At 37.4% G+C, this 14,073-nt stretch overlaps 1 protein-coding gene across 3 annotated transcripts in view; it reads right to left on the bottom strand.

Annotated features, from left to right (window-relative positions):
• Positions 1-14,073, bottom strand: part of LOC142341025 (uncharacterized) — a 55,623-nt gene that overhangs the window by 19,979 nt on the left and 21,571 nt on the right. For 2 of the 3 annotated variants that reach the window (XM_075391849.1, XM_075391850.1), the window contains exon 5: positions 8,902-8,998. In XM_075391849.1, coding sequence (XP_075247964.1) covers positions 8,902-8,998 — 97 coding nt within the window. The remainder of the gene's footprint in view (positions 1-8,901; positions 8,999-14,073) is intronic. The other variant, XM_075391851.1, reaches the window with a different exon arrangement.

Genomic DNA, 14,073 nt, shown 5'->3' with positions numbered 1-14,073 from the left:
AAAATGACATTTTAACCTTGAATTAAGGCCTTCTACTTTAACAGCAGCTGCACCACTCTAAGCTCTTGAAGGACTACTAAAAGCAGCTTGCTTTGGGCCTCTAACTACAGTCAATGTCCACCGATCCTTACCTTTTTATCCCGTTTGATTTATCAAATTCATTGAAAAATGAGTGAAAATATCTTGGATTGTAAAAAAGACAAAGCCTCGGCTCTTTTTTATTTTGAGTTTTAGCAGCAATTCACTGCTTATTGCGCTCATCTGCTTTGAATTGCAAAACAGAAGAGAACAATTTTGCATAAAAAATCACTCACGCCCCATGCACACAACATTACGCTGTAAAAAGCCTTTTTTTCTCGAAATTGGGACTGTTGTCCACAATTGCTTTAAGCAAAGTTTCTATTTGACAAAAATCAAAGGAAACCTAATTTGTAAACAATTTCATAAAACGTCCTAGCGTTAATATTTGTGGACCCAGGTTTTGGTCAAGACCCAAACTGAGCTATGATCAGACCCAATCGAGCGCACACCCCTGTGTTCCCAGACCGAAATTACAGGGTCTGGAAAGCGGTTCGAGCGCACAATAGTCTGGACCATGGTCTGATTTCGGTCTGATCAGAGATCAATTCGGTCTGGAAGGTCTGATCACAGTCTTTATAGTCTGGACCATGGTCTGGGTTCGGTCTGATCAGAGATCAATTCGGTCTGGAAGGTCTGATTTCGTGTGCATTATTTTTTCAATTTTTTTTGTTTTTTTTTATTGAGGGATGTTGGCTCTGTCAATAGGCAGCAATAAAGCAGCGTTCCGATCAGATACTCATCTAAAGTCGATGACTCTGATCAGAAACAAGGAGTCCAGTTGATAGCAAATGCCGTCGGTCGGTCCCCTCAAGAGGAAATTTTGATGAACTGAAGATCACGACGTTTCTTGTGGATAGCTGTCTAAGTTCATCCATTGAGTCAGAAAAACGAACTAAGGGGTATGGTAAATAAAATTTTTTTCCCAACAGTTAGGTTTCGTTTTCATTAGCATTATTTTCAGAATTGGCTTTTCCTTCGAGGATTTTAATACTGCAGACACCAGTTTTTATGAAATGAAAATATTATAGCAAAATTACGAGATTTGTTCATTATTATAATCTTTCTCTGATCAGACTATTTTGAGCGCACTTTAGTCTGATCATAGTCTGATTAAGGTCTGGGCAATGGTCTGAAATTGAGTCTGGACCATGGTCTGAAGATGGTCTGATCATAGTCTGTTTATAGTCTGGACAATGGTCTGAATTTGGGTCTGATCATAAGCTCAGTATAGTCTGGACAGTGGTCTGGGTTCGGTCTGAAAAGTCTGATCAGAGATCATTTTGGTCTGGAAGGTCTGATCAGAGGTAACTTCGGTCTGGAAAGTCTGATCAGAGGTCATTTCAGTCTGCATAGTCTGATCATAGCTCAATTTGGGTCTGGACCTAAACCTGGGGACCAATAAGACAGATTTCCAGCTACCTTCTGTTGATAAATTGGGTCATGCAAAAACTTCATCTAAAAACGGTTTCTTCAGTAGCAAATAACGAAACATTTAATAAGGAAGAAATGAACTTCACGCCAATTGAAGCTTCGATCAATGATGCCTACAAAAACCTCAAAGTGTACGTATTCCGCCAAAAGTGATTTTTGCATTTTATTGAAGAACTGCTTGAATCTTCGAACAAGAGCAATTAACATCTCACCTCTCAATCCAAAACAGATAACCGTTAACTTCGTAGCCCGTTTTCTTTCTAAACAAAATCCAATCAATTTTTTAAAACTTGAAGTTGCAGTACATCAAGTCTTACTCTATTAGTTGAATGCTGTTATTTTTGTTGTTGAATGCTGTTGCTGAAATAACAATAATTAAATTTTTAAACATTCAAAAGTGATGTGTCTAAAATGAAGAGCAATCGAGATCAATCTTGTGATAGTTTATGGGAAAACAGATTGTTCATTACGTATTAATACGGCGACAGCTTTCTTTTCTCAATAAACGAACACCAAATGGAGGTTTTGCTGAAATTTATATGAAAAATGATCTAATAGCAGTTAAAAATTTTAGCCGGTAGACTGTCGAAATAGGTGCAAAAAGACTGGTGGGCCATAAAATTCAGATAAAAACAGATAGAGAAAAAAAAGTTCAAAAAATAATCGATGCCTCTTGAAATTTCGGTAAAAGAACTCTCAGCGAAAAAAATGGGCTTGTTCACTTGCACTCAGCAAAAAGTCTTTTATTAGGGATTTTAACTACACCTATAAAATTATTCGACCTTGCTCCTGGTTGGGGAGGTGCTTGGGTGCGCCATAGTTGTGGGACCAGGGCGCATGTCGACGTGGAATAGGTAAAAATAGTTTTTTTGGTTTATGGGGGGGGGGGGGGGGCTCGGGATAGGTCGCGGGGGCAGAAGGGGTAAATGGAATGGCCTTGAAAGTTACCATCAAATCTTAATAACTATTTATTTGAAACTAGGCTACTGATAAAAACCAAAATTGGAGAACAATTGTCATTGTTGTCAACCAAAAAATGTTTGAAAACAAAAAAGTTAAAATTTAAGTCTTGAATCAAACTTGCTGTGGCTAAAAATATTGTAGAATGCAAATACAAATAATATTCTGCGACTTTAAAAAACCAAGAGTATTACAATAGAGCTGAGTTTTGCTTAGATCTTCGCATCTAAAAAAATTTATCCAAAAACCATACAATATTATACGCTTTTTGGGCGGGGTTTGCAACACATAGATACGTGTTTCTGCAGTCTCAAAAAAAAGTTAAGAAGCAGACCAAAAACGAAAATTCAATTTAAATCTTCAGTTATGCTCCATTAATTGTTCAAATTATTCAGTTTTGACAGTTGGGTAAGTCACGTGTGACCAAAAACTTAATCAAGCCAATGAACAACAAAACTCTCAACTAAGAGTTAGGAAAAATGTCACGCACGCAAACCAGTTGAAATTGTATGAGAGAATGAACAAAAGGCAGAATTGAGATGATTGTGACGTCATATGGTTGTAACGAATATTTTTACAACGAAATAGAAAAACATATCCGATCAAGTCCTAAAAAATCAAAGAAATTTCATTAAACAAACATAAAACTAGACATAGAATGGATCATGGATGAATTAAAATAACCAATTCGAAAGAGAGCCGATCAAAAAATTCGAAAAAACCATAATCATTGAAGCCAAATTGTCACATGTGAACAAAAAACCACAAGCGAGAAATTTCGATCAAAGACTATTTTCTCGTTCTTTTTTTACTTAGAGTGACAATTTTTGAAACCGCAAAAATCCTCGTTTTTTTCGAGTGCTGTCTATAAGTAGGGAATGTGTTGAAAACTGTGCAGAACTTTCTGTAAGAAAATGTGCTAAAATTATGTAAGAAATGTGCTGAAATACAGAGTTCAGAAATTTTAGAAGTATCAAAAAAATGGAAAAAGCTGCTGAAGGGTATTAAGAAATGCGTGCAAAATAAGTGAAAAAATACACAAAAAAGCACAATTAGCACCTAAAACTGGACTGTCGCCATATTCAAATGGTTTCTTACTATCTTTTGCTTACCCCCGCTTAAACCTCAACTGGGTGAGAAGAAGAACTCAAAACTAAGACTGAGAAAAGACTTCACGCATGCAATTTAGTTAAAATTGCAATAACAAGCAAACAAAAAGCGGATTTGATATAATTGTGGCGTCATATGGTTGTAACAAATATTTTTACAACGAAATAGAAAAACATATCAGATCAGGTCCTAAAAAATCAAAGAAATTGCATTGAACAAACATTAAACTAGACATAGAATGGATCATAGATGAATTAAAATTACCAATTAGAAAAAGAGCCGATCAAAAAATTCGAAAAAACCATAATAATTGAAGCCAAATTGTCACATGTGAACAAAAAACCTCAGGCGAGAAATTTCGATCAAAGACTATTTTCTCGTTCTTTTTTTACTTAGAGTGACAATTTTTGAAATCGCAAAAATCCTCGTTTTTTTCGAGTGCTGTCTATAAGTAGGGAATGTGTTGAAAACTGTGCAGAACTTTCTGTAAGAAAATGTGCTGAAATTATGCAAAAAATGTGCTGAAACACAGAATTCAGAAATTTCGGAAGTATAAAAAAATGGTAAGACCTGCTGAAGATTTCTAAAAAATGCGTGCAAATTAAGTAAAAAATACACAAAAAAGCACTGGGCTGTCAGCATATTCAATTGGTTTCTCACTATCTTTTGCTTACCCCCGTTTAAACCTCAACCGGGGGAGAAGAAGAACACAAAACTAAGAGTGAGAAATGACTTTACGCATGCAATTTAGTTAAAGTTGCAATAACAAGCAAACAAAAAGCAGATTTGATATGATTGTGGCGTCATATGGTTGTAACAAATATGTTTACAACGGAATAGAAAAACATATCAGGTCAGGTCCTAAAAAATCAAAGAAATTTCATTGAACAAACTTAAAACTAGACATAAAATGGATCTTGGATGAATTAAAATAACCAATTAAAAAAAAACCGATCGAAAAATTCGAAAAAACCATAATCATTTTAGCAAAATTTTCACCTATTAACAAAAAACCACAAGCGAGAAATTTCGATCAAAGACTATTTTCTCGTTCTTCTCTTACTTAGAGTGACAAATTTTGAAACCGCAAAAATCCACGTTTTTTTCGAGTGCTGTCTATAAGTAGGGAATGTGTTGAAAAATGTGCAGAACTTTCTGTAAGAAAATCTGCTGAAATTATGCAAAAAACGTGCTGAAACACAGAATTCAGAGATTTCGGAAGTATCAAAAAAATGGTAGAACCTGCTGAAGACTTTTAAGAAATGCGTGCCAATTAAGTGAAAAAATACACAAAAAAGCACAATTAGAACCTAAAACCGGACTGTCAGAATATTCAACTGGTTTATTACTATCTTTTGCTTACTACGGCTTAAACATCAACGGGAGGGGGGAAGAAGAACACAAAACTAAGAGTAAGAAATGACTTCACGCATGCAATTTAGTTAAAATTGCAATAACAAGCGAACAAAAAGCAGATTTGATATGATTGTGACCTCATATTCGTAACAAAACAAAATCTTGAAAATGTAAACTGAAAACTAAATAGAAAAACATAGCTGGCAGATTGCCCGAAAAATAGCCGCAATAGCTTTGTAGATCTGCAGTCTAAAAGAAACAATAAAAAATGACTGACCAAAAAATTAGTCTTTTCACTAATCACGCGAATGAACAAAAAAACTCGCTCTATTAGGAGCGAAAAATGGCGTCACACACGCTCTTCAGTTGAAATTGATTGAAAATGAACAAAAAGCGAATTTGAAGTGATTGTGACGTCATATGCTCGTAACAAAAATTGCGACAACAAAATAAAAATCATAGCAGGACAAGTCCCGAAAAAATTCAAAGAATTGAACAAAAACTCAGACATACTCTACCTGACCAGCAGATCCATTGAAGAATGCCAGCCGGAACACAAAAAAATCATCTCAAAAAATTGAGAAACTAGAAGAATCGAAACTAGACAAAAGTATACTCATTGCTAAAACTCTTGAAGCTGTCAAACCTAAGGCAAAACTTTTGCCGTTAAAAATACCTATTTGAGAAATATGTTCAAAATCAATTTGTGTTACTGAAATCGGTTCAGTTTTATATCTGCAAGACCTGAAAAATGTTCATTGGCCCTTGAAGATCGATTAACTCGAAAATGACCAAAATTTTAAGAAAAAAAGAAATCAATTGCAAATTAGGAGGAAATGTTGCTAAAAATCGTGCTATAATTATCTTCAGAATCATTTCTGTGTCTCTACAGGCTATCCAGTAACCCAATTCCAAGCTTTAAAAACTCATTGGCTCATAGATCGATAGGCAATAATTTTTAGAAAAAACTTCAAATTTCAAAAAATAGAAATTCGTTCATTAATATTAAAATGTTGAAAGCCATTCAATTTCCCTCTAGCAACTATTTAAGACATACTAACAAACCCTGGATGAGGTTACTTGGCTACTGAGGCAAGAAAAAATGAATAAAATACATATGTTTTGAAAAAAACAGCAAATTTTAGCGAAAAACTTCTAAAAGTCGAAAGGTTAATTTGTTTAAAACATATCCAATGAAAACTAAAAACCATGCATTAACTTTTTATCAGAATGTGAAATATGTTTTCTTGCACTTGTGAATGGACGAATATCAAAAACTGTCAAAAACTTTAGGAAACCTTAAAAAAATGCAGATTTTATCAAAAAAAGCTAAAATTCGAGACATTAAAATGTTAACAACCATTCCATTGTAACTACAAACTATGCATTGCCCTATAAACAAACCTCAAAGGAGAATGACGGTTCTTGAAAGCTGGAAAAACTGAAAAACTGACAAAAACTTTCGAAAACCTTACAGAAATGCTTAATTTGTCAAAATATTGCTAAAATTTGTGATATTCAAAAGTTGAAGCCTATTGCATGGCAACTAAAGATTTTGCAGTAACTCATTATCAAAGCGTTGATGAGGTTTTCTTGCCCCTGGGACTCAGAATTCTTGAATAATGACAATAAAAGTCAAGAAATATGAAAAAATGCAAGTTCTGTCAAAAAATGCTAAAATTCTTGATGACAAAAAGTTAAAAACCATTCCATTACCACTAAAAAATTAAGCAATAATCTATCATCAAACCCTTTATCAAACTCTAGAGGAGGTTTCGTGACAACTGGGGCTAAAAAAACTCAAAAAATGACAAAAATTTTCAAAAAATCTGAAAAAAATTGCAAAAACTAGTATCATTTTGTGTGTTCGTGTTTGAAGTACCACGACATATAGCTCTTAATATGGCCATAACAAGCAATTTTGTCTCGCAAAAGGCCTTCATCATTTTTTAAAAACTTCAACCTAAGACTAATCAAACTAAAAAACCAAAAAACATGAAAAATTGCACCATTTTGGGCCAAAAACTCCTAAAAATGACATTTTAACCTTAAATTAGGGCCATCTGGGCAGCAGCACCACTATAAGAACTTGAAGGACAACTAAAGCCCACTTTGGGTCTTTAATGAAACTTATTGCCAGCTGGGCTTTACCTGTTTATCCCGTTTTGAATGATCAAAGTCATTGAAAAATGTGTGAACACATCTTATAAACAAAAAAAAGCGCACCAATACAATTCAAATTCTTTGAAATGTAAAAACCAAGAGAATGCCAATAATAGCCCCAGCTGTGGGGCTATTAAACATAGCAGGACAAGTACTAAAACATTTTCAAAAAATCCGATCAAAAATTCGAAGAAACCGTACCATTGTCTCACTCTGTTTTAAGTTAGAGCGAAAAATAGAGCGGCACGCCACAGAAATAGTCGCCTTTTTCTCCACTTCCTGTTTCAGCTTGAGCAAAATCATCACTTCAAAAATCAGGAACATAACCGACTTACGTCGGGTGAATTGCTCTCAAACGACCGGCGAGCGGTTGGCTTCGTCAGTAGCTAGGCACGGTTTAGTGAGGCTAGATTTAGCTTAATTGAAGGGGCGTAAGTGAGTGCGTCGGGGGTGGGGGGGGGGGGTTGCACCGGGGTGGCAACAGTGGGGTGGTCAACAGTGGGGGGAATCAATATCTAAGAACTGCCCTTCAGACCATAAGTATGTCTCCAAATCAGATTCTGTGAATTGCATATTTGAAGACTAGTGAGCTGAAAGGCTCTAAGAGCGCTTAATGCCACTGGGCGCTACCTGCTCATCCCGTTTTTGAGGATGAAATTTCAAATGCGTCAGACCAAAAATTGGTCAAGCGAAAAATTGCATAAAAAAGACCGACAGGACTAATATAATTGCTACAAACTTTGTTTGAGAGCAATTAAAAATGTATGAACAGATCTTAAATAAGGACAGTGCCCCAATACAATTCAAATTCTTTGAATTTTAAAAAACGAAGAGAATGCCAATGTTAGCCCCAGCTATCGCTTCGTGGTTAATGATAGCATTTCAGCACTGGTCCTGTTGTTCTTCCGCACTTTGGTAACAAAGTTGCCACACATTTAATACGTTCCTAACACAATTTCCACATTTGATATTTTTCTCCAATTTGTCTATTTTTTAGACTTATATTAAATATTCAAACACTTTTTTGACACAACTCCAGTACTTCCCTTAATTATTTTCAACACATTCAATACACAATATCGGCACCTTCAGTAAACGTCTAACTTATTTTTTCCTTACTCACTTTCAGCACTTTTAGTACTCATCTTATGTAGGTTCCACACTTCTACATATTTTCCACACCTGCACCGCATTATGTACATTTACAACCTCAGCTCAGTCTCGAACTCGGGTCTCTGGCACTGAATATCCTGATTTTTCATGTCTCGAGTTCATGTAAGGAATATGTTGAAAATGTACTGAATATTTGAAATAAGTCTTCAAAGACATAAAAAGAATGTGCTGAAAGCGTTAAATTTCCCTCTTTTTCTGAAGTAATTAAATTATGAAAAAAATGTTATGAAAATTTTTGAAGTGTGTTAAAAAGCGTGCAGGACTTTTTGTAAAAAATTGCGCTGAAATTATGTAACAAATGTGCTGAAAATAATGAATTCTGGATTTTTGGAAGAACTGAAATTAAGTAAAGATGGAGTGAAAACTGCTGAAGTTTTGTAAGAAATGCGTTGAAAATAATGCGCTGTCAACATATTCAACACCTTTTTTACGAACTTTTTCGTTTACACCCGCTCACACCTCGACCCGGGATTTCAGTTTATAAACTTTCACTTTTTAGATTGATGTCAAAATATCTTATAACATGGATTTGGATGACTTGGTTCCATGAAGAGTATTTCTTTTCACTCTAATTAGAACACAATCTAAGTCGGCAATAACAATCTAAGTCGCCAATATTGATAGAACCTGTACTTTGTCGAAAGCGTTTGTTTGATCTTGTTGAGCGTTGAAGCTGGTGTCGTAATTGTCAAATGTCTGTCGCATAACAGTCGAGGCGCGTAGACTAAAACACTAACAACTAACTGCAAAAGGCAGAGGGTACTAGATAAATGGAACAAGTTTTCATTTTCCACTAGGTTTTCCCTCAGCAAGGAGGAAACCCCCCCCCCCCCCATCTCCCTGTCAGATAGCCCCACTGCATAAGCACATCGAATGTTTTGGAACAAGATGCTTCACTCACTGGTTAAGATGCATTTCGTGGTAAATTTCATTGAATTATTTATACATTCCAGATATCAATAAAACCTAATCTTTTGGTGATGTCTCTACAAATAGACGTACAGAAATATAGAATTTCCTATTAATATCATGAAGTTAATTGTAAATTCTATGTTTTTGTGCGTCGATTTGCTGAATCGTTAACGAAATATGGCTTGCGGTAGTTTAGTAAATGAAAACCTCGAATATATTAAATTTAAGTGAACTGAGCGCCTAAACTGTGTTAAATTTCGAAATGCAATGACAAATTTCCGCACCATTATAATTTACATAGCCGACACGTTGCCGCTGTTGACCTCACTGACTTGTCGGGATTGAAACTATTCGAAAATTTAAAGCAAAAAATTGAAGGCAGCCTAATTTCAGTGTCAAGAAATGTTGTAAGTGGGTCTGCAGATTCGATGAATATGGTTAATTCCGTCACTATATTGGAGCAGAATAAACTTAGTACTAATAACGGTTAGCAGTATACTCTAAGGAACTTCGATACCCTAATGCAATAAGTCTTTAAACGTTAAGTCTTAAAGCATGCGCTTTATCGTTTATCCTATTTCACTTATTTTTTTCCCTTTGATCTCGACCGTATTCATCACATTGCGTATTTCAATGAGTGAAAAAAAAATAAAATACATTCAGTTGAAACATTGCGCGAGTGAGGGACGTCAGAAGTCAAAAATGGAAACCGTGAGTGAGTGAAAAACTTTATCGAAAGGTTAATCGAAATAAAAAAGAGAGCGCTTAAATTAAATACTTTGAGAGGCTGACGGCGGATAATAATAACCTAACAATACATTTAGTAACATACCGCACTTTTCTATGCATCAAAAGTCCGTAGAGGCCTCAAAAAACCCCACTAAAAATAGTTTTAGGGCCGCAACATCAAGAGGAGCGCAACCACTATTAGCAATATGATGGAAGTTCATTTGAAGGATAGGGGATTGAATTGGAGGGAAACTTCGCCAAGGTTCCCAACTCTTTGTGGCTTGCGCCAATTTGCTTAAAAGGGTGCATTTTAGAATTATACCAAGAGACAGCAACCGTGAATCAAAAACGTTTCTTCTGAACCAGAAATTTTCTGACAGTGCGTTTTTCTGTGTCTGTGGAGTTAGTACACTTCTTCACAAGAAGCGGAGCAAATTGTTCCAATTTTTGCGTGTTTAGCGCCCCAAATTAAAATAGTTTTAAATTAGTGAACAAGCTCATTACATCACAAACTAAACTGATATAATTGCTAACCTAAATAGATCTTGGGGTCTTTCCCACTATAGCCCCCCCCCAGCTTAGTAGGCAGATAACCTATAGCCCCCCCAATCATGGTAATTATACAAGAATGGAGGGGTTTAATTTCATGGGGGAAGGGAGCTAGAATGGGAAAGACCCAGATCTATTTATTATTTTTGAAGAAATCTCTGAAAAGTTTAGATTTTTTTCGAAAAAGCAAAAACACCAAGAAGATAGTGGAAGGCTTTTGGAGCCATACAGTATTGGATTAAAAATGTTGGGTTATGGGTTTTCGCAAGCGGAATAAAAAGCGTCTTTAACTAAGAAGAAAAATTAATAAAAAGCGTTTTTAACTAAGTAGAAAAATAATTTCTACTTAGTTTTTAACTAAGTAGAAAAACTTAACTAAGTAGAAAAATTAAGTAAAAAAACTAACCACAAGATGGTGATTTGATTTTGGGGATGAGCAAAGGCTCAAAAATTAGCTGTATATAAAACCCATTATCAGTGCGAGAAAGTCAAGATACAAAACTAATATTGGCATCATGATTTACAGTGGGGGTCGCAAGGGTTACCCAATATGGTTTGCTTCTGCAAATTTCCCAGAAATCAGTCGCAGGTGGTACCATAGATGGTATGCATTTACACTTTTCTGAAAAAATGTTCACATTTTCGGTGGTACCATAATCATTCAATACATGCTGGGAAGATTTTACATCAAATAATCTCACTCTAATATTATTTATCTAGGTTCACCAATTTGAACCGAATATTGGTTCTAAGCACCATTTCTTGACGATTCATTTATATAATTTCTCTGATCAAAATCAATTTGCTCTTGTCTTTCTAATCTGGTAAGTTAAACTTTCTTTCTAATTCTCACTAAGTTTAAGACTATAGTTTGATCGATATTCTAACATCCTCACTCAGATTTGAGCTGATTGCGTAGAGTCTCTTCCCATCAAAACAGTTCTGAATGTTTCCACCTTTGATACGGGTAAAGATTTCGTGAAGATGTCGGCTGCCATTTTGTCAGTAGGAACGTAAGGAATTGAAATAGTACCATCTTCCGTCTTGTCCCAAATGAAGTGGAACTTTGTCTCAATGTGTTTGCTCTTCTTGTGCGTGACTGGATTTTGGAACTATTTAATACAACTCTGGTTGTCTCTCCAATTGCTATTGGATGTTTATTTTGAATGCCGAAATCCTCCAGAAGCTGTTTCAGATACAATGCTTCTGAACTGCTGCTGCCATGCCCTGATATTCTGCTTCTGATCAAAAAAGAGCAACTGTGGCCTGCTTCTTGACACCCCAGCTGAGTGCTGCGCCACGTCCGTTGAGCTTGAAGTAGTAGCCCGTCGTTTATGTTCTGTCGTTCACGTCACCAGAACAGTCTGCATCACTTTCCCCCACTAAATCATAACTAGCGTCTTTTGTTTAAGTAAGTTTTAAAATTTTGAACCTTGAAAGATATCGCAGAAGTCTTTTTCTGCACATACAGTGGTGATTGGTGGTTGCATTCATGTGTCTGGACAGAATGTTGACTGAACATGATGTCTGGCCTCGTCTGTTTGGCCAGATACAGAAGTGATCAAACCAAGCTTCTGTAGATCCTCTGGTCCACTTCTTCGTCTCCATTCTGTGCTGTCTAAAGTTTCAAATTCAAATCAACTGGAGTTTTTGAGGTTTGCATTGACCCATTTGAAACCGCTCAAGCATTGTTTCTATGTAGTGTTCTTGGTCGACTGTGACTTTGCCTTCTTCTCGTCTGATTCTTAGACCCAGAAACCAGTGTAATCTCCCTCTGTCTTCCATGTGAAATGTTGCTTCGAGTGCCTTTTTGACGTCGGAGATCACTGTCATGCTTCGTGATGCCACTATGATGTCGTCAACCCAGACCAAGATCAAGGTGTGACCCTCTGCCTCTGCTCCTGCGAACAAGCAATGGTCATTCCTGCTTCTGGTGAACCCATGTCTCAGTAGCAAGTTTGCCAGTTCCTTATAACAGTTGTTAGCTGCCTGTTTCAAACGATATATTGATTTATTCAATCGGCATACTAATTTCTCCCCATCTTATCCTTGTTTTACAAACTCCTGTGGCTGTTCCAGATACACTTCCTCCTCTTTTGGTGAGTGCAGGAAAGCCGTCTTGACATCAAACTGCTGCATCACTTGGCCCTGCTTCGGTGTCTCCGACTTACAGGTAGGCGCAAGAGTCTCAAAGAAGTCCAGTCCTTCCACCTGTTTGAAGCCTTTCGCCACATAGCGTGCTTTGTATTTGTCCACTTGACGACTGGGTGCTACTTTCACTTTGTAGACCCATTTGCCCGGTATGACGTCCCTGTCTGTGTTTGGTCTCACTAGGTTCCAAGTCTCGTTGTCTTGGAGTGCCATGACCTCGTCCTCCATTGCCCGGTGCCACTGGTCCCAATCGTCACCTTGCTTGGCTTCGTAGACTGTTTTGGGTTCCATATAGTCACCGTCAGTCACAGCAAGATGGGTCCTGACTTCTCCAAAAAATTGCGGAACATTCCTTGCTCTTGTCCTTCGTCTGGGCTCTGCCCTGTCCGCTTGCTCCAATGCCTCTTCAAAGAAGCCAACTGTCGGAGAGAAGTCCTCCGTTTCACAGTCCTCCAGTGACCCCGAGTCTCTGAGACTCCCTCTTGTTGCAGTAGATTCTTCAGCCAGTGCTGTTTCCTCAAAATCTGAGGCATCTGGTCTCAGTGTCGTTTCTTGAGTGTTCACGCTCTCTGCGCAATGCCACTCCTCCTTTATTGCAGTTGATGTGACCTGCTCCTCTTTGTTGCCATCGCCTTGATGACCATCATCTGGGTGCCAGATCCCCAGTTGCTGTGACCCCTCATCTAGTAGATCGGGCCTCTCTTTGTTGTCAGGGACTGAGCCCCCTTCGGACTCCTTGATGATCACATCTCGAACTGCCACAACCTTGCGTGTGTTGTTACGTACACCAGGTATCCGTTGTCTCCTTTAGTGTAACCAACAAACTTTCCTTCCAGTGCCTTGGGTTGAAGTTTGCTGACATCTCTGTCCCGCTTCCTCATGAAGACTGTGCAACCAAAAATAGATAGTTTAATAATTGAAAGCTTAGGTTTTATACCTCGTATCAGATCGTCTGGGCATTTTTTTTCTCCTCGTCTCACAACCAAGTTCCTGATCCTTGTTGCGTGGAGAATTGCTGCTCCCCAAATCATCTTGGGAAGACCTGAGTCAATGAGCAAGCATCTTGCCATCTCCAACAGTGTCCTGTTGCACCTCTCAGCTAACCCATTTTGTTGTGGCGTCTCTGGTATGGTCTTCTCCTGTAGAATGCCTGCATCTAAACAGTACATGTTGAAATGCTCCGAGAGAAACTCCTTCGCATTGTCTTGTCTAAGCTTCTTGGCGTCCCCACACTGAGAACAAACTTCTTCAGGCTGGCCGGTGCTTCACACTTTGCCTTAAGAAAGTCCACAAACACAAGTTTTGTGTACTGGTCTGCAAACACAATGCAGAACCAGAACCGTGACAGTGACTCTACTTTGAAAGGTCCCATCACGTCTGTGAACACCCTCTCCAGCTTTTCCTCTGCTTGGGTCTCTGTCACTCTTGGTACTGGAGTCTTTGTAATCTTGGCCAATG

This window comes from Convolutriloba macropyga, chromosome 6 (assembly GCF_964194025.1).
Source record: "Convolutriloba macropyga chromosome 6, txConMacr16.3, whole genome shotgun sequence".
Taxonomy (NCBI): Eukaryota; Metazoa; Xenacoelomorpha; order Acoela; family Convolutidae; genus Convolutriloba; species Convolutriloba macropyga.
This window is presented reverse-complemented; position numbering and strand designations above follow the sequence as displayed.